The 21,287-nt window shown below is 41.4% G+C and overlaps 2 protein-coding genes across 4 annotated transcripts in view; one reads left to right on the top strand and one right to left on the bottom strand.

Moving 5' to 3' along the window:
- Positions 1 to 13,101, top strand: part of INTS6 (integrator complex subunit 6) — a 112,644-nt gene extending 99,543 nt beyond the window's left edge. Inside the window, exons 19-21 of one of the 3 annotated variants that reach the window (XR_009550767.1) lie at positions 8,522 to 8,668; positions 12,374 to 12,535; positions 12,801 to 13,101. The gene's annotated coding sequence lies outside the window, so the exon portion shown is untranslated. Of the gene's footprint in view, positions 1 to 8,521; positions 8,669 to 12,373 lie in introns of all 3 variants that reach the window. The other 2 variants (XR_009550766.1, XR_009550765.1) reach the window with 2 other exon arrangements.
- Positions 1 to 21,287, bottom strand: part of SERPINE3 (serpin family E member 3) — a 34,023-nt gene that overhangs the window by 5,559 nt on the left and 7,177 nt on the right. Inside the window, exons 2-6 of the mRNA XM_060194874.1 lie at positions 18,941 to 19,167; positions 16,539 to 16,557; positions 15,066 to 15,260; positions 14,136 to 14,334; positions 7,883 to 7,983 (exon numbers count right to left, since the gene is read on the bottom strand). Coding sequence (XP_060050857.1) covers positions 7,883 to 7,983; positions 14,136 to 14,334; positions 15,066 to 15,260; positions 16,539 to 16,557; positions 18,941 to 19,167 — 741 coding nt within the window. The remainder of the gene's footprint in view (positions 1 to 7,882; positions 7,984 to 14,135; positions 14,335 to 15,065; positions 15,261 to 16,538; positions 16,558 to 18,940; positions 19,168 to 21,287) is intronic.

Here is a 21,287-nt window from a genome sequence, read left to right as displayed (position 1 = left end):
GAACTTATAACTGGAAAGTTTGTATCTTTAAACCACCTTCATCTCAGGCTCCCAGTCTATCCTATTTCTAGAAATCTAGTTTCCTAAAATTTCACATAAGAAGTTATCTTGCTCTAACTTACTTCACTTAGCATAATGTTTTTAAAAGTATTTCCATGTCAGAATGTAACATCAAATACTATTCCATTGACATATATGTTACATTTTCTTCCATTTATTCATTGATGGAGACCTAGGTTTTTCCCCATATCTTGGCTATTATAAATGATGCTGCAGTGAACATGGGGGTACTGATATTTCTTAGAGTTACTGATTCTGTTGAATATATACCCAGAAGTGGAATTGTTGATCATTTGCTAGTTTTCTGTTTTCTTCTTTTTTAAACCAGAGCACTGCTTGGCTTTGGCTTATAGTGGTACAGGGGATTGAATCTGGGACTTTGGAGCCTCAGGCACAAGGGTCTCTTCACATAACCATTATGCTATCTATCCCCACCCACTAGTTTTACTTTAAAATTTTAAGGAACTTTCATATTGTTTATATTGTTTTTCATGTTGGTTACCTAAATTTATTTACCAACAGGTTGCAAGGATTCCTTTTTCTCTACATTTTAACCAACATTATTACTATTAATTCTTCTTTCTCCTCTACTTGTAATAATAGTTATCCTAATGGGTCTGAGGTATCCTAATGGCTTTGAGTCACATTTCTTTGATGATTAGTGCTGTTAGGCATCTTTTCACATGTTTGTTGGCTATCTATGTCTTCTTGGGGAGATGTCAATTTAGACCCTCTGTTTTCTAACTGGATGATGATGGTAGTGGTTTGCTGTTGAGCTGTATGAGTTCCTTTTACATTTTGGATATGAACATCTTAGCAGTTAAGTGGTTTACAAATATTTCTCCCATTAAAGAAGTTTAATGCAGACCTACCTGTTTATTTTTACTTTTTTTCTTATGCTTTGGTGGCCATGTCTAAAAATGTATTGCAAAGGCCAATGTCAATGTACTTTTCTCTCTGTTCCCTACTAGTTTTGTGACTTTGGACATTTAAGTCTTTAACCCTTTGTGTGTGTGTGTGTGTGTGTGTGTGTGTGTGTACCTAAGTTTAGTTCTTCCTGTGAGTGAATATCTAGTTTTCCTGACACCATTTAGAGATTTTCTTTTCCTCACTAAGTGAATATTCTTGACTCTGATCAAGTACTAGATAACTGAATATATATGAGTTTTTTTCTTGTGTCCTAGTTCTATTTATTGGTTTATATGCATAGTTTTTATAGTCAACCAGTATATCATAGTTTTATAATACAGGTTGAAATTGGAATAGTTTGAGGTTATGGTGCCTCCATTTTTGTTCTTTTCTTCTTCAAGGTTGCCTTAATTACTCAGGATCCTTGATGGACCACATGAATTTCAAACTACTTTTTTTTTTCTTTTTCTATTCCTGATAGAAAAATAGTATCTTAGAATCCTGGTAGGAAGAATATTGGCTTTATGAAGAGTTTGGACAGTATGGACATTTAAAAAAAACATTAAATAATGAGCAAGATATCTTTCCATTACTTCTATTTTTGTCATTCTCTTTTGTTAGTGCCATAGTTTTCAGTGAATGGGTACTCCAGTCCCTTGGCTAAACTTACTCCTGAGTACTTTACTGTATTTGATTATATAGTATATGATATTTTTGTTAGTGTGCATAAGCAACTGGTATCTGTATATTGCTTTTATCTTTTAACTTTACTAAATTTGTCAGGTAGTTCTAAATAATTATATACCACCATTACAATATTTTAGAATGTGATTTTGACTATAGTCATGTGCTGTATAATGACATTTTGGTCAAGGGATGGAAAATGTATATCTCCACTAGGTGTATAGCAAGCTGTACCTTCCATGTTTGTGTAAGTATACTCTATGACATTCACATAGTGACAAAATCACTTGATGCATTTCTCAGAACGTATCCCCATTATTAAATGACACAATTGTACTTAACACAAACCTAGGTGGTATAACTTACTACTTACTATATATCTAGGCTATGTAGAGACCACTTTTATATGCAATCTAATATCCAAAATGTTATTAGCAGCACATGACTGTGTACTTTTGGTGTTCACAGCTGAAATGCCTAGTGATGCATTTCTCAGACTGTGTCTTCCTAAGTGACACATATCTGTATATATTTAGCAGTACTAGTGATTTTTACACATTCATTGATTCTTACACAGTTAATTAGCATCCTCTTACTTTCAGCTTGAGGAATTCAAACATTCACTAGACAGGTCTAGTGGATAAATTCCCTCAAAATTTGTTACTTTATGAAAGTCTTACTTTTGAAAAACAACTTTGCCAAAGTATAGTATTCTTCGAAAGGTTTTCCCCTCCTCCACTAGTTAATCATTTCACTCTCTCCTCAATTCAAAGTTTCTGTTGAGAAATCTATTGGTAGTCTTATGGAGCGTTCCTTGTATGTAACCAGTTTACTTGTTCTCTTGCTCTTTTCAAAATCCTCTGTCTTTGACTTTTAATAACAATTATGTCTCAGTGTAACCCTTTTCAGGCTCAACCTATTTGAGAATTCTCTCAGGTTTCACGAATTTGCATGTCCATTTTTCTCCTCAAGTTTATGAATTTTTCAGCCATTATATTCACTTTTTCAGTCTCTGACTAGAAATATTTAAATAGTCTATTCATTGAGTTTGTCTTCTACTTGTTGAGCCTGCCATTGAAGCTCTCTTAAACTGTTAAGTGCCATCATTGTATCTGCAGCTTTAAAATTTGTTTTTTCTCTGTTATGTTTCTTTGTTGAATCTCTTATTTTATTCATGCCTTGTTTTCCTAATTTTATTTTGTTGTCTGATCTTACCATTTACTGAGCTTCTTTAAGATTATTCTGAATTCTTTGACAGATATTTCATATTCCATTTCTTTTTTAATAATCTTTATTTACTTATTGGATAGAGACAGCCAGAAATTGAGAGGGAAGGAGGTGGCGGGGAGGGGGGGAGGAGTGTGTGTGTGTGCTGAAGAGACACCTGCAGCACTACTTCACCAGTTGTTAAGTTTTTCCCCTGCAGGCGGGAGCTCGGGCTCAAACCTGGGTCCTTGGGCATTGTAGCATATGCACTCAACCATGTGTGCCACCATCCAGCCCTTCATATTCCATTTCTTTAGGGATATTTTGTGTTTAATTTATTTTGTTTATTTGTGTTATGCTTACTGATTCTTCATAACCTTTGATTTATTGCATTGGTATCTATCAGTATATTTAAGCCAGTAGTCCTTTTCTAGACTATATAGGTTTGCCTGGGAAAGATGTTTGCCGGTCAGCTGGTAGTATGGATAGGTAGGGTATAACTATTTTGTTCGCCTCTTAACCAAAACTACTGAATATGTTCTGATATTTCAGGGGTGCTGCTGGTAGGTTTATAAGGTTGAGTGGGCCTATTAGCTGAATTTACATTTAAGCAAGACCACTGGATGTGTTCCCTGCTTGGGTAGACTTTCTGACTATTCCCCAGTCTGATGGGGCCATTAGCTGGGTTCTGCATTAAATTCTGGTTGGGCAAAGTTAGAGGCTACTGAATGGTGCCACTGGTTGGACTCCACAATTGGAAGAGATAGGGGCTGAGCTCCACAGTTCTTAATCAAATGGGTCTTAAGGCTCTGCTTCTCGGTGCTCTTTGACTAGATTCTGTGTTTAGGTGGGGCTATAGGTTGTTCCCTAAAGTTGATTCAGGCTAAAGTGCGATTCTAATCTAGTGGTAGGTACCACAGGCCAAAATTGAGCTCTGGTCAGTTATGGCACTGGCTTGGCTCAGGTAGTCATTGCTATTTGCTGGGTCTCAGGTATTATTGCAATATATATCTCCAAGATTTGAGCACTGGTTGCTTTTCAAGTCTCATTTCCCTTCTCCATCTTTGATTCCTCATAAATTCCTCCAGTGAGTCCTGTGAGGTGAGATTCAGCAGATTTGCTGGGAAGTGTCCTATAACAATGGGTAAGCTGAATGCCTACCCTGAGTTCTCTTCCCTCATTGGAGAGATTGGAGGACTAGGGGCTGGGGACTGGAGATTCTCTTGGTGCAATACTGTGCCAGCCATAGAGAAGGGTGGTGTGGTCAGTGTACAGCCTTTTTTTTTTTTATCTCTTTCTTTCATTCATTTATTTATAAAATGAAAGTATTGATGAGACCATAGGATAGGAGGGGTACAATTCCACAGACTTTATAATGCTGCCATTCTTGGTCTCTGTGGTTCAGGGTAGTATTTCAACTTAGTTGCTGGCATTTTTACAGTGCTGAGTTATCCATGGATAGGTGCTAATTGATTTTGAGAGGAAGAGTGAAGTTCAGAGCCACCTATGCTGCCATCTTGATGACCTTCTGCAGTTCTGAAAATATCTGGTGTAGACATATATTAACTTCAGCACACAAACAACTATATGGGGGGGGGGTGTCTCACTGAGTCACAGTAATAGGGAGCTTTTTTTTTTAACTGCTTATGTATGTTTGGTCTTTCATTCTACAGTTTGTCCTCATCTCTAAATTTAACACCTTTCTTCCCCTAGCCTTTTTAGTGAGATTGAGTCATACATTTGTAATATAGCTAACTTGCTTTGTCATATTCTGCATTCCATTGTGGGATTCTCCAACCTTTGAAGTCATTTTTAAAGATTTGCATATAATAAGATTCAAACTTTGCCCTATACGTTTCTATGAATTTTAACAAATGCACAGTATCGTGCATTTATTACTGTGATAGTATACAAAATAGTTTCAGAGCCTTTATTTTTTAAATTTTTTAAAATTTATTTTCCCTTTTTTTGCCCTTGTTGTTGTTTTTATTATTGTTGCTGTTGATGTTGTTGGATAGGATAGAGAGAAATGGGGAGAGGAGGGGCATAAAGGGGGGGGGAAGATAGACACTTGGCAGACCTGCTTCACCACTTGTGAAGTGACTCCCTGCAAGTGGGGAGCAGCCAGAGGCTTGAACCGGGATGCTTACGCCAGTCGTTGCGCTTCGCACCACGTGTGCTTAAACCACTGTGCTACCGCCCGACGCCCATTTCAGTGCCTTTTTAATCTCCTATAATTCACCTATTTATCATTTCTCCTTTGTCCTCAACCACTTGGAAGCAACTTTCTTTTTTTTTTTCATTTAAGTCACAGTAATAGAGCTTGTATTTCATAATGAGCAGAGGGTGGAAAGTAATTACCTACATATAAAGAATAAGATAATATCTTTAAAGCTTGGACTATGTGAAGAGTATTCCTTGGATTAGGAAACCCAGGTTTGTCTCAAAGTCAGCTGATCCTATAGGAAGTGAGATTACTGCCTGGCCTCTTCAGTGTAAGTGGAACTGGAATTCATCTCAAAATTTTTGTGACATGTATTGTCTAGGATATCTGAGGTCAGGGGTTGAAATGATGTTGAGTAAGGTCTGTAGGCAGTAAAAAGGGATTTGATGCCATAGAGGAAGAAATGGATAAATTTTAAATGAGGAAAGAGCCCTTGAATAAAATGATTCTGAGATTTGGAACCAAAAGAAAGAAAAGATCAAATGTTCCCTGTGGTTATTGAGCTTCCATTCATAAATAAGAGCTTCCTGGTTACTCTTGCTAAGTGCAAGAAGGGAGGCCAGATTTTTTTCCTTACTCTCCTGAAAGTTCTCTGCTGATGCCATGCTCTATGTTAAGAGTTTTGTTTCCACAGTTAGATGTGAGGTGGGTGTTGACTTCCAATTTCAGGAATGATGAAACATTCATTGACCATGTCTCTAGAATTAAGCCCATTTGGGCACAGAAATAAGTAGCCTCCTAATTCTGTTTAAAGATGGGCATTGGAAAACAATACTTTCTGTATTCAGCAAACTTTATTTATAAAAGGCCAAATAGTAAGTATTATTTTAGTCAGTGGGAGCCATATGGTACCTGTCATAACTTAATCCTACATTGTTACAGGAAAGCAGCCTCAGATAAATTGCAAATGATGGGGAGTAAGTGTGTTTCAGTGAGATTTTATTTATAAAGTTAAGTGGCAGACCATCATTTCATGATCCTGCTTTAGAGGAACAAAACTTTGTGGGAAAATATTGTAAATCTGGTATGCTCCATCAGTTGGAAATAACACAAGTTTTAGGCTTGGCATCTGATAACTGCTCTATAGTTAATAAGTCCTACCAATGAACTCATTTCCTTATTGTATAAATACAAGTACATTTGAATTGCATTTGATAGAACAAGTTAGGTATAGAAAAGATTTCAAAAAAGGCTGCTTATCAGAGTTGCTGATGGCCCTTAAAGTCATTACCACCAGATAGCTGCAAGGTGTGGGCCAAGCCCAGTCCTTTTTGAGGACAAAGGATTGCTGGCCTGTTAAGCTATATTTCTGGGACATAAAGGGAAAGAAATTTAAGAGCTCTGACAGGAAGATCAGTAAGTCATAGTAATTAATTGAACAAAGTGGTGTGTGGGAGAAAAGGTCAAGAATGGCTCTAAAGGTCTGTAATAGGATGATAACAAGAAGTTATAGTACTGTTATTAACAACAAGGAGGCAGGACCAAATGCCAGAGCTGAATAAGACTCTGATTGGCTTGTGCATGTGACTAGAGGTCAGGTGCACTCAAATTCTTTATCAACCCTCTTTCCTGGCCCTCTGATCTTTTCACTCTGGCATTTCTTTTCCCTGCAGTGCCTGTGTCCCTAGGGAAAATTTCTGGTTAAGTCATTCAACCAAATTAACAACATTTACTGGATATTTACTATCTGCCTGGCAGTGTGTGTGTGTATATTTGAGGGGGATACTGTACCCACACTTGCTTTGCTTACCTCTGCATGTTTAAACAGTGAATTGAGAACTGATGGATCTAGACATACTAGAATATATATCCCTTTTCCAATGTGACTTGATAAATTGCTTTGCCATTTAGTCTACCTGGTCACATCTAAAGCTCAAACTAAGACTTCTGTTTTGGCCCAAACTCTCATCTTTAAATATCAAGACCAATGAATATATCAGTGACAATGTCATATTCATAAAGATAGCTTACTATTATTGTCCAGAGCAGAAATGAACCTGAGCCTGTTGAAACAAATCTGTTAGATTTATCAACAGGTAGCCAACAATCTCCTGAGGACTCAGAAACTGAATGCTCTGGTACCCCACTCTCTTTTTAATAAGTGTTGCAAGTTCTCTGTAGGTCACAGGCAAACACAGCTCTTATTGGTGGGTAGTAGCATGTCTAGTAGCATGAACAAGGAAATTTAATATGGAGGCTAGAAGGAGAAATGTTTGGGGCCAGGTTATGGACACGAGGGTGATTTGAGAAAAGGAAGTTGGACGGATACAGTAAAGTTTCAAGTTCATCTCCTTAGAAAAAAAACGGGAAGAAGAGAGGGAGGGGGAGAGGGGGAGGGAAAGGAAGAGAGAGAATGAGAGAAGAGGGAGAAGGGAGAAACAAAAAGTGTTGCAAGGCTGGACAATAACATGAAACCTTAAGGAAAAGCCTAGTTGTGCACTAATGCCTCTGGCCAGCTCCTAGTCATTGTGGATAGCAATGGGAGGTGGTGGTGCAGTGGGGTGGTCTGTGTTGTGTTCTCAGGCCACTGACCTGAAGTTGGTGCTGAAAACTTAAAGCTCTGAGCACTGTGCTTGAAAGATCTCAAGTAAACACAAAGGCCAACTCAATTCCAACAGCGTCAAAAGCATCATACTCATATAAAGCAAAACATTTTCTTTATTCTTGAAAGTAGTAACTTTGGCTGTTACTACTTTGACCACCGATAACTCAGTAAAAGCAATGAAAAGCTCCTAATAAAAGTAGAATAAAATGACTCATACACAATGCCAAGATACATGGAAGAACTATGATAGTTACCTGACATCCCTTTCAAGTTAGCTTTACGTGGATCAAAGAGATCGATGACTCCCCAAGAACATAACATGCTTTTTAAGTTGAAATGATTTTGGATCCTGAATCTATAAAACAAAAACAATCCATCAACTTTCATTTAAAATTTTTTTCCTTGGCATTCTTTCATATGACATCCAAACTCCCTCACTTGAAGTCAGCTCAAATCCAGCTTTCTCTTTCACTGCTCCTTCCCACAAGCCCTCCCAACCAACTGGCCTGACCACACAAGGCTCTCCCTCATGCTGCCTTTGCGTCTGCTCTTCCCATCTCTGCCTCTGAGTCATCCTTCTCTCCAGGTGCAATGCAGTTAAGATCCTCTCCTTTCTCTTCCTCTTCAGCTGTTTTATGAACTTTTGTTCTTAAGGATCCCCTAACACTTCCTTATACTTTCTGGATGTCTAGAAAATCCTGTTTCTGTTTCTTACGACTCCCCTTTGGGATACTGTAAACTACCTATGAAGAAAGACTACCCCAGCCAATTTTAATTTCATAATTATGTGATTTAATGAGTATCTACCATGTGCTAAGCGCTACAACAAGCATTTTTAGGTGGAGGAGCTAATTTCATCTTTACATAACTATGCTATTATTCTCATTCCACAGATAAGAAAACTGAAGCCTAAAGAGTTGAAGAAACTTTCCCAAGAGGATGTAATGAGTGCATGGTGGTGGTCAACCAAACCAAGGCCTGTGAAAGCAGAGCCAATGGCCTTGTTGCCTACACTTCGCATCTCATGTGGTCTCACACAAGTAGGTGCAGAAAAGCAATTGTTGACTGACAGCTAATAATTTCTTTTTTAATGTTTGTATGTGGTATATATCTTTTTTCCTCCTCTCACTTCCTTTTCTTTCCTTCTTTCTTTTCCTTTTCTTCCTCCTTTCTTCTTCTTTCTTCTTCCTTCCTCCCTTTCTTTTCCTTTCTTTTTTCACGCTTTCCTTCTTTCTTTCTTTCTTTCTTTCTTTCTTCCTTCCTTCCTTCCTTCCTTCCTTCCTTCCTTTCTTTCTTTCTCTCTTTCTTTCTTCCTTCCTTCCTTCCTTCCTTTCTTTCTTTCTTTCTTTCTCTCTTTCTCTCTTTCTCTCTTTCTCTCTTTTTCTCTCTTTCTTCCTCAGAGCACAGCTCAGTTCTGGTTTATAGTGTTGCCAGGGATTGAGCTTGGGACCACCATGCCTCAGATGTGAAAGTCTTTTTACACAATGCTATCTCCTTAGCTTGATAAGACATATTTTTTATTCTTCTGTGTGCAGTGTGTCTTTGAAGCACAGCAGGGAAAGAATGCAAATTAAAGCTTGAGTTTTCCTTGAAGTTCTGGCGGAAAAATAATAGCACACTGGATTTATGGCTATTTTCCTCAAGGAAAGACATTTAAATTTTCACTGCTGTAGACAGGAGATGGTTTAGTGAGAAGCACACATGTTTTGCATTTGTGAGACCCCAGGTTTGATCCCCAACATAGCATGTGACTGAGAAATATCCAGGTGTCTCCTTTTCTTTTTAATGAAATAAATATTTCTTAAAATAAGTTTTTACTATTGAAAGTTTCTTTAAAATGACTGTGGACATTATTTTATTTTTGTTTGAAAGTAAAAAAGATAAAAATGTAATTCAGATGGCCATTCTTTATAAACAACACAGAACTTTTAGGAGACTTAAAATAACAGAAAAGACTCCTTAATACTGTAGCCCAGATGACAGCGCAGTGGATAAGTTAGAGACAGAGAAGTAGAGAGGCCCTGCATTCAATCCCTGACATCACATGTGCCAGAGTGATGCTTTGGTCCTCTCTTTCTCTCTCGTCCTCTTTCATAAATAAATCTCAAAAAAATAAAACAAAACAAAAAAAAACCCACCATGTGCATGATCCAGGTTTGAATCTGGCCCCTACTACCATTAAAGGAAGTTTTGGTGCTGTGGTCTTTCTTTCCTCATTGCCTTCACTGTCTCTAGCTGAAGAAAAAAAAAAAAAAAAAAAGGAGCGCAGTGGGTTAAGCACAGGTGGTGCAAAGCACAAGGACCAATGTAAGGATCCCAGTTTGAGCCCCCTGCTCCCCACCTGCAGAGGAGTTGCTTCACAGGCAATGAAGCAGGTCTGCAGGTCCCTATCTTTCTCTCCTCTCTGTCTTTCCCTCCTCTCTCCATTTCTATCTGTCCTATCCAACAGCAATAGTAACTACAACAAGGGCAATGAAAATGAATAAATAAATACTTAAAATAAAATAAAAAGTAAAAAAAAAAAGGCTAGTGGCTGTGCTGTGGCACACCTCACAGAGCACACACATTACAGTGTTCAAGGACCTGGGTTCCAGTCTCTGAAAAAAATATATATACCAAACATCTTCATTACTAATAAAGACAATGTTTAGCAAAATTTCTTATAATGTATCATCTTTATTTTATTTATCAAGTGAGAGAGCTGGAGCATCACTGGCACATGCGGTGCAAGTCCAGCACACCACTCACTGTTGTATCACCTCCCAGGTGATATATATATATATATTTATATATATATTATTGAAATATATATATTTATTGTATTCATGGGCTGGGACCCATAATATTCTAGAAGACTATATCCCCCAAATTGATCTACAGGATCTACACAGTTCTTATAAAAAGCCCCAGATGACTTTGGACAAAAACTGATAAGCTAATCCTAACATTCATAAGGAAATGTATAGGATACATGACAACATCAAAAAAGGACAATGTTGATAGGCTCACACTACCTGATTCCTGAACTTCCTAAAAAGCTACAGTAATCAAGACAATGTATTATTAGTAAAAGCATAGGCACTTATGCCACAGAACAGAATTGCAAGCTGAGAAATACTGTCAAACACTTGTGACCAACAGATTTCAACAAGATTTACAAGAAAATGCAGTGGGAGAAAGATTAATGTTTTTCAGTAAATGCCAGACCACTGGAGAGCCACACACAAAGAATGAAGTACCTTCTACCATATACAAAATTTAGCTCAAATTTGATCAAAGATTAAGTATAAGAGCTAAGACTATAAGACTCAGAAGAAACACAGATGTAGATCTTCATGACCTTGGCAAACAATATTTTGTATAGCTAAACTATCAAAAATGGCATAAGAAACCAAAGGAAAAAAAACAGATTAATTAAATGGCTATACCATCTACTATGTGAGAACCTATCCATTGAGCTAACTCTATGGCCCTGTTAGTCTTTCCTGGGGGAGGCACTACATCATTATGGACTTAAATTATCCCTGTTAATACTTACGGTTGGGTTTCTTGATTATTCTTTTGGTATGCCAATATCCCTGGTCCAGAATAAGAGTCCCTATGCATTTTACTTTATTTCTCTATAGTTAAAAGGTTACTTTAGAAACTAGACATTGTAATTTATCCTGAATCTGCTAATGCAATTATTTGGTGATATTCAACTTAAAGTCACACCTCATCTCCTCAACAATTTTTGCATTACTGCCTCTAGCACAGAAAAGTTTCTGTTCTTGTAAAAAAAAAAAAAAAGTAGACTGACAGGGACCAGGCAGTGGCATACTCGACTGAACTCACACATTACAATGTGCAAAGTTCAAACTCTGGGTTTCCTGCAGGGAGGAAAGCTTCCTGAGTAGTGAAGGAGTGCTGCAGGTGTCATTCTCTCTCCCTATTTCTCCTTTCCCCTCTCAATTTCTCTCTGTCCTATCAAGTAACAAGAAGAAGCGGGGGGGGGGGGGAGGAGAAATTGCCCACTGGGAGTAGTGGATTAATCAAGCAGGCACCAAGCTTCAACAATAATCCTGGTGACAATAGAAAGAATAAAAAAAAAAAAGCTCTGGGGGATCAGGCAGTAGTGCACCAGGGTAAGCACACATAGTGTGAAATGCAAGGATCCTGGTTCGAGCCCCTCATCCCCCACCTGTACGGAGGTCACTTTGCAAGTGGTGAAGCAGGTCTGCAGGTGTCTTTCTCTCCCTGCTCTGTCTTCCCTCCTCTCTCAACTTCTCTCTGTCCTATCCAACAACAATATCAATAATAAAAACAACAACAACAACAAGAGCAACAAAATGGGAAAAATGGCCTCCAGCAGCAGTGGATTCATTGTGCAGGCACTGAGCCCCAGTAAATAACCCTGGAGGCAAAAAAAAAAAAGTTCTAAAAAAGTGTAGACATGGAGTAAGTTATACTAAATGATGAATGAGTGATTTATAGAATTGGAGGTAGAGTCTTACTCAAAAGTTGACCTGTGCCTACTATGGTCCAAAAATTCATACCAAAATTTAGATGTAAACTAGTTTTTTGGTTTTTTTTTTTTTTACTTTTTTCTCTAGCTGTTCTTTATGAGTAAAGCTAGTGTTTTTATTTGGTAAGTTTTTATTGTAAAATAGTCTGATTTTCTATTGAAGGTCTTAGAAGAAAACTATCAAGATCAAGTGCTAGCTAATAACTTGTGTTACCATGATCCCTGTCCTCCTGTGTTTTAGGATCATTCCTCAGTGGTTTGCAAGTTCTAAAGGCAAATCCAACCATAATGGAGCACTTACAGTAGAGTTGGGCATATGTCTCCTCTGATACCAGCTGCTCCAGGATGAAGTCAGAATTCTGTCTCCTAAATACATAAAGGTGGTGGCAGACTCCTGCACCAGGTTAATTTTCACTCAACTTTCAACTCCAAAAGCTCTTTTTCCTTCCCTGAGCTCAAGTAGAAAGGAAGATTATGGTTCTGTTCCATGCCAGAGAAAGCTGTTGAAATGTCCAGATTTTGTTCTTTGATAAGGGATCTAAATATTTGGTATGAACAGATAGACTATATCATAGAGTTCAGTTCATTTTCTGCCCTGGTTCAGACACATTTCATTTTAAACCTTGGCCCAAGGTTACTGGGCCTGTCTTTGTGTGTTTTTATTGCAGTGCTTGGGACTTATTATTATTTTACCTCATCAAGGAAGCAAGCACTTCAAAAACCTCTGCCACAGTGCTACTGAGAACCTGCTCAGAGGAGGCGGCCAGCCAAAGGGAAGGAGCACTGAGGATCCACCAGCTGAAAATGAGTCCTGGACCTACCCTTCTAACTCAAAGATAACCTCCAAACTAATTATAAGTTTCATGTAATTTCAAATGTACTGGAGAAACTAATCATTTTAAGCATGCTCTATGAAGAATCCTTTACAAATTAGTAAATTTGGTAAATATATTTTGGTTTGGAAAAACATTTAACTTTTTGACAATTTGTATTTGGTCTTATTGCTTTTAAAAATTATTATCTTATAAAACAGAGAAATCGAAAGAGGAAGGAGAGATAAAGAGGGAGAGATAATGCAAGACACCTATAGCTCTGTTCCAATGCTGATGAAGCTTCCTCTCGACAGGTGGGGACTTAGGGATTGAATCTAGCTCGAGCTTGGTAACGTGTGCTCAACTGTACACCAGTGCTCACTCCTTACCCTACTGGGCTTTCCTAAGGGCTTGGCTCTATTTTGAAAGAATGAGCACCTTCAGGGAGGGCTGGGTGGTGTTGTACACAGTACAATTCATGAGTTGCCATGTGTAAGGACTCAGGTTCAAGTTCCTGGTCCCCACCTGCAAAGGAGAAGTTTCACAAGCATTGTGATAGTGCTGCAGGTTTCTCATACACATTTTTTCTCTCTCTTCCTTCCCTCTCAATTTATCTCCTATCAAAAGGAAGAACTGAAAAGAAAAGAACAGAAAAGGAAAAGGAAAAGAGAAGAAAGAGAAAAGGCTGCCAGGAGCCATGAATCAGCTAAGCTCCAGTGATAACCCTGGTGGGAGGGGGCCCTTCAGAACACTTTAGATACCATTTTAAAATTTTGAATTTTCATGCCTATTTTTGCCTTGTGATCAGAATTATATCTACATTTGCTCAATTCCAAAGCTCTCTTGTCTCCTTGATTTTGGAAAGATGACAGTGGCAGCCTTGGGGGTGGTGTGATGTGGGGTGCAATCCTCCCAGGGAAACTGCATTGCCCTTCTATCCCAGCCTGGAGACTCACTGTGTGTGGTAAGACATGAAGTGGGGCTAGGGGAGACAATCTAGCAGCTGGGGGCAGTGTCATCTCTAAGAGCTCAGGAAATGGTCCTTTTCAGTCTGTCATCAGCCAGTTGGTGACTTCCCTTGACCTGGCCTGGAGGGTACATTAGACAAGCGTGGCCACTAGTTAAGGACAGATGCTAGCCTGGACTCAAGCCCGACTGACTGAATCAGGTGCAGAGCCGTTGGCCACTCACCTGGGCAGGAACACATCCATCCTGGCCCGTGTCAGGCTGGAGGTCCAGGTGTGGAGGATGCTGGCAGTGAGGTATGGCTCTACATGGCCCAGCGCGGTGTCCTTATCTCGGGGCATTAGCAGGAGCAGACTGGCTGTACTTCTCAAGTAAGGCAGCTCCAGTACCCCCACTTGAAGGCCTGTGGGGCCTAGGAACTCACCTGGGGGTTCAGTGAGGATGGATTAGCCTGGGAAGGGATGGCTCAGGGCATGGGAAACAGCACATCTCATTAGCAAGTCTCTGTACTGCATCCCTTGGAAACAGTGTGAGTCAAAGATTGTCAGTACAATCAGTACTGCAAATGTTTTAAGTAATATATATATGTATATATATTATTTTAATGAGAAACATACACACACACACACACACACACACACACACCAGAACACTGTTCAGCTCCTAGTTTATGGTGGGGCTGGAGAATGAACTTGAGGCTTCAGGCACAAAGTCTTGCAGAATAATTAAGCTGTCTTCCCTACCCCCAAACCTCGAATCTTTAAGATGCCATTACTGGGCTGTGGTGAAGACCATGTCAAGTGGGAGAACTGGACATCCTGTCTGAGAAGCATTGCCCACCCTGCCCCAGCCTGTGGGGATGAGGGCCTCCCAGGCAGGGTGGACAGCAGAGTGCTGGGCGCTTCAGTCCCACTGGCCCTGGCTGTGGTCAAGCTCCCCAGTACCTTTTCCACAGCCCTCCACCCCTTTCAGCACCTGTTGGGGCCATTTCATCCCAGGGGCCCAATGCTTTGGGGTTCACACTTGGAAGGTGGAGTCCTCGCCTCCTCTTATGCCTCCCTGTCCTCTTGGAGGCCCTATGGGTTTCTCCCTGCACAGAAGGTGCTGCCAGGCCCACGCTGCTCCCGCCTTCCTCTGAGGGATTGATTGGCTCACCGTAGTTGACCTCGGCCATTTGGTGTATCATGGGTACCTGGACGATGTGGCCCTGGGCGCAGGTGAAAGGCAGGAGCTGTGTGTTTGTGGACGAGAAGCTCTGTAACCAAGCGCTTTGGAAGGTCGCGGTGCTCACAAGGGCCAGCTGAGCAGAAGCCTCACCGAGCTCCCACCTGGGAGCCCCGGGGCTTTCACCTGCAAACGAGAGCCACCTGTGCATGTGCTCGCCTGCAAATTACAGACTTCTGTGCCTGCACTCTGCCAGTGTGAGCCGCGTGCGCATGCACTAGCCTGTAATTGAGAGACACGTGCGCACCTGCTAACAAGAGCCACCTGCGCACGCGCTCACCTGATTCAAGAGTCACCTGCGCATGTGTTTGGAGCGCCTGGCACAGCCCCAAACTGGGTTTGTACTCTTTTCAGTAACTACTAGTTGTGGGACCCTAGTGTTTGCTACTGGCTGTTGCTAACGACTTTGCTTATCTTTTCTGAATAGCCAGGATGCTTGCTGGTTATATCCGGGGTTGTTTCTGAAAATATATTAGGTGCACACTTCTTGTACAGACCCTTGGGGGGCTGTGATGGGAGACACCACTTGGTGGTGGGCCCTCACCCCACATTAGTGTTCCAGCTGCTGGTTGTCTGAAAAAAAACTTTCAGGGATGTCTTTGAGAGGTATATCTATCTCTCAGCAGTCATTGAGAAGTCTCTCACCACAAGGGACAGTTTTAGGAAACAGCACTTTGTACTTAAATTCTTGAACAAATCTTCAGGGAACCCCTCCACCTGTTTTATTGTTCTCAATTTTATTAGATGAACAGTGGGGTTTGGGCAGGTGGTCCAAAGTCACATACTTGTGACCACTGTCCACCCAGGTGCTCCAGATAGAAACCTTGCCTATGAATCCAAATAGCCCGGCTCCTGATGTTGACTCTTTAGGACTAAACTAACTGCTATCTTACCTGGAGGACAAGGAGCAGAGACAAGGACTTACACACTTCTAAGTAAATTGGAAAGATATACATAATATTGGAGAACATTGAAAGGAGGCTCCCTCTTTGTTATTAAATGTCTGTTTTGTTATTTTGGGTTAGAGACAGAGAGAAATTGAGAGGGGAGGAAGAGACAGGGAGAGAGAAAGACATCTGCAGAGCTGTAGCTCCTGTAGTTTCCCTACTCCCCCTCTCCCTGCACATGCAGAGACTGAAGGGCCTTAAACCTGGGTCCTTGGGCATGGAAATGTGTGTGCCCAGCTGGGTACACCACAGCCCAGCACCCTGTTAGTAAAGATCTTAATGTTTGTGTTTCAGTCTGTGATCTGTCTACACACAGAGCGTCATCTCTTTATTCATCAAACACTTAAACTTCCAAGTATGCTTTTTTTAACTTTTAAGAAATATATTTATTTGTTTTTAATTAGTGATTTAATAATGAGTTACAGAATTATAAGATGATAGGGGTATGATTCCACACCTTTCCCACCACCAGAATTCTGTGTGCCCATTTCCTCTACTGGAAACTGCAGTAATTCTCCCAAGGTCACATGTATGGGTTGACTATTATTTCTATAACTATCTATTTATATTCATATATATTTGCCCAATCTTTGTTTCTTTGTTGTTTTTTTCCCCTTTTGTTGTCCTTTTTTTATTGTTGTGGTTATTATTATTGTTGTTATTGATGTTGTTGTTGGATAGGACAGAGAGAACTGGAGAGAGGAGGGGAAGACAGAGGGGGAGAGAAAGATAGACACCTACAGGTCTGCTTCACCGCTTGTGAAGTGACAGCCCTGCAGGTGGGGAGCAGGTGGCGGGGGGGCTTGAATGGGATCCTTCAGCCGGTCCTTAAGCTTCACGTCATGTGTGCTTAACCCACTGCGCTACCACCTGACCCCCTGCCCACTCTTTCTATGGTCCTGCATTCTCTTCCTTTCTAAGTCACCCCTGTTTCTTCTGAGTATCCTCCTGGGACTGAGACATTTTTCTTATTTTTGGAATGCCAGTCATTATCAGGGCCACAGATATTACTAGCCAGGCTTCCTGGGAGAGACTCCTGCCTGTGGACCCCGGACTGGTGGTTCAACTCTTGTGTCTCAGTGCCTCCATTTGTGCAGTGGGGCTGCCTACAGCACCTACTTCCTAGGGTTAGTGTGAGGGTGAACTGCTAATGAACACAGACCACTTAAAATTTTGAGTACTAAATACATACATTAAGCACTCTCAGTGTTGACACTTTTTTTTTTTTGCCAGTTTTGATATTAAATACAGCTCTCACAGTATATAGTTGCTACAACTCACAGACTCATCTAATTTCTAGACAGTTTGCTTGTAGGCATTTTTCCTGGCTAGCACTGGGCTAAACATCCTACTATATATAAGTTTATCTTACCTCAAATCTTTCTTTTACTCAGTATATTTATAATTATTTTTGTATTTTATTTATTTATTATATAGAGACAGAGAAATGAAGAGAGGGAAGGGAGAGGTAGAGAGGGAGAGAGACACCTGCTGCACTACTTTACCACTTGTGAAGCTCCCCCCCCTGCAGGTGGGGACCAGGTGCTTGAACCTGGGTCCTTGTGCATTGTAGCATGTGCTCTCAACCTGGTGTGCCACCAATCAGTCCCTCAAATCATTTCTTTAAATTCCCAAGAACCTACTTTTTGGCCACTGCTGTATTTTGTTACCCCATGGGGTTAGTTATAGACTGAAAGGGAGTTCAGTAATGGGCATTCCTGGGTGATAGTTGCATGGGACCAAGCCTGGCAGAGCACTCCTGGAGGTGGGAGACTTCAGAAGAGTGCTCTGTGTGTAGGGGGCTGGGAGGAGAGATCAGTGGAGATGAGGGTGAAGGCCAGCAAAGATAGCTCACTTGAGGGAGTGCCTGTTTTGTCATGTACTCAATGCACTGAGGAAACTTTGATACTATGGTGTCTCTCCCCACTCCCCCTTTCTTACTTCTTCCTCTTCCTCTCCTTCTCCTTCTCCTTCTCCTCCTTCTTTCTTCTCCTTCTCCTCCTTCTTTCTTCTCCTTCTCCTCCTTCTTTCTTCTCCTTCTCCTCCTCCTCCCCCTCCTCCTCCTCCCCCTCCTCCTCCTCCCCCTCCCCCTTCTCCTCCCCCTCCTCCTCCTCCTTCTTCTCCTTCTCCTTATTTTGTCATCACTGGGGCTTCACCACTCCAGGCTGACTTTTTATATATTGATAGAAAGAAAAGGGGCCAGGTGGTAACTTACCTGCCAGAGCACACATTACCATTTGAAAGGACCCAAGTTCAAGCCTTTGTGTGTGTATGTGTGTGGGGATGCTTCTCAAGTGTGGAGCAGTGTTAGAGGTGTCTCTATGTCTCTGTTTCCTTCCCTCTATATTTCTCTCTATCAAAAAAGAAAGTTTTTTTCTTTAATTTCTTTCTTTCTTTTTTTTTTTAAGGAGTGGGGAAAATGGCCACCAGGAGTGGTAGAATCATGTAGACATCAAGTCCTAGGGATAACCCTGGTGACTAAATAAATAAATAAAAATTAAATAAAGACACCCCAGCACCAAGACCAACATCAGTGTAGTGGGGGCCAGACTCAAACCTGGACCATGCCCATGACAAAGCAAGTGCATTATCCAAGTGAGCTATTTTGCCCACGCTAGCTCTCTCTCTCTCTCTCTCTCTCTCTCTCTGAAAAAGTAGGCTAAACTGATGATCTCCCCCCACTCCCCCCATGGTGAAAAAAAGAATGAAAGAGCTGAAAAGCTGAGGAGACAAGGGCCAAAGATCAGCACTGCTTGCCTCATGGAGTGTGTCACTCTAGGTTGGGTGTCCCAGGAGGGAGCATAAGCATGAGGACCTGCCTGCTTGGCTCTGATGGGAAGGCTCCCCTTTACCTGTGGCCTGCCCCGAGGCCTGCTCGCTGGTCTGGCTGGCAGTGTCACTGGGCTCACTGAGATTGGCTGGCTTCAGGCTGCTGTGGGCCCACTGGGAGACCTGTTCCACGAAGCAGGGGGACAGCGGCATTCCTGCTGGCACCAACAATGTGCAGGCCAGCTCCATCCTGGCGCTGTGGCTGCTGTTGGGTAGCATGAAGTAAAGAGACTGGAGGACATCTCGGACCCTTTGGTCTGTGAAGAAAGCATTGGGATGAGTTGACAGTGGAAAATGTGGGAAGCAATAGCATTCAGAGGCACACGGTAGCCCCACTCTTATTTCCTAAAGGCCCAACCACTATGCCCATCTATTTGGAAAAGTCGTAACTGTTCTGCTCAGGAATTAGCTTGGAACCCTAGATTGAAAATTGGGGAAAGCATGATTTGAAAGAAAAATTGGGAGTCGGGCGGTAGCACAGCAGGTTAAGCGCAGGTGGCGCTAAGCACAAGGACCAGTGTAAGGATCCTGGTTCGAGCCCCCGGCTCCCCACCTGCAGGGGAATCGCTTCACAAGCGGTGAAACAGGACTGCAGGTGTCTATCTTTCTCTCCCCTTCTTTGTCTTCCCCTCCTCTCTCCATTTCTCTCTGTCCTATCCAACAACGACGAGATCAACAACAACTACAACAATAAAACAACAAGGGCAACAAAAGGGAATAAATAAATAAATTTTTTAAAAAAATTAACTGTGATTAAATCCAACAGAAAAACAGTCCCCTGACTCCCAAGGCAAGTCTGCCCTGACTTCTTGACTCAGAAATGGTGACAGGTGCTAGAGCAGAGAGTGGTACTGGGGGAACTGCAGGGTGGTGGGGCTTCAAAGTTGGGGTCAGGCAATGATGCACATGGTAGAGCACACACACTACTGTGCACCATGACCTGGGTTTCTGTCACTGGCAGGGCAGAAGCATTGTGAGTGGTGGAGCAATGCTGCAGGTGTCTCTTTCTCTTCCTCTCTATCTCCCCTTCCCTCTCAATTTCTATCTCTATTAAAAATTAAAAAAAGAGGGACCAGGTGGTGGCATACCTGGTTGAGCACATATGTTACAACATGCAAGGACCCAGGAGCAAGCCCCTGGTCCCCATCTGCAGGAGGAAAGTTTCCCAAGTGTGAAGCAGTGTTGCACGTGTCTCTCTGTCTCTCTCCCTCTCTATACCCCTTCTATATTCCTCTCTAGTTCTGGATGTCTCTGTCACATAAATAAAGATGATTAAAAAAAATTTTAAAGGAAAATAGTCACTAGGTGCTGTGGATTTGTCATGTAGGCACCAAATCCCAGTCATAGCCCTGGTGGCAATAAAAAAAATATTTACAAAATCAACTAAGTTAGGGGTACTATCATAAATATCAAGGAGGATGGCCAGGGTTTTGAGTACTCAGTACATCAAATTGTCAATGCAGTGAATTGTATGGGCTTCATATCCATTTCAAGACATAGCCTAGGTTCCACTTGAATGCAGCCATATTTAGAAGTCTGCCAACACTTTGAAAAATACAGAGAGAAAACAAGAACCCCTCCCACCTCTCATTTCTCTCTAAAATCCAGGAGATAGCTCATCGTATTTTTTAATGTCAACGAGAACCTGCAGGCATGTTAGGGAATGATAAGTATATGAAAGTCAATAGTTCCTATTGGCATTTATTCGCCACTTCCATAGGAGAGTGTTAACTTCTTTTCATAGTTGATTGTAAGTTTCTTTTCTCTTTCTTTCTTTTGTTACTTTTTTTTTTTCCTCCAGGGTTATTGCTGGGCTCGGTGCCTGCACCATGAATCCACCGCTCCTGGAGGCCATTTTTCCCCTTTTTGTTGCCCTAGTTGTTGCAGTCTCGTTGCGGTCATTATTGCTGTTGTTGACGTTGCTTTGTTGTTGGATAGGACAGAGAGAAATGGAGAGAGGAGGGAAAGACAGAGAGAGAGGGGAGAGAAAGATAGACACCTGCAGACCTGCTTCACCGCCCGTTAAGCGACTCCCCTGCAGGTAGGGAGCCGGGGGCTCGAACCGGGATCCTTACGCTGGTCCCTGCGCTTTGCGCCACGTGCGCTTGCTCAACCCACTGCGCCACCGCCCAACTCCCTTTTGTTACTTTTTTTTAGTATTCCCCTTCTTTATTTCTTTTCTCCCTTCCCCCCTCCCTTTCTTTTTTAAATTTATAAATGTTTAATTTATTTACTATGAGTAGAGACAGAAAAATTGAGAGGGAAGGACACACACACACACACACACTCTCTCTCTCTCTCTTTCCCTTCCTTTCTTCTTCCTTTCCTTCCTTTCTTCCTGATACAGAGAGGGAGGGAGAGAGAGGGAGGGAAGGAG

This window comes from Erinaceus europaeus, chromosome 7 (genome assembly GCF_950295315.1).
Source record: "Erinaceus europaeus chromosome 7, mEriEur2.1, whole genome shotgun sequence".
Classification (NCBI taxonomy): domain Eukaryota; kingdom Metazoa; phylum Chordata; class Mammalia; order Eulipotyphla; family Erinaceidae; genus Erinaceus; species Erinaceus europaeus.
Note: the sequence above shows the minus strand (reverse complement) of the source record. Positions and strands in the feature narration are given on the sequence as shown.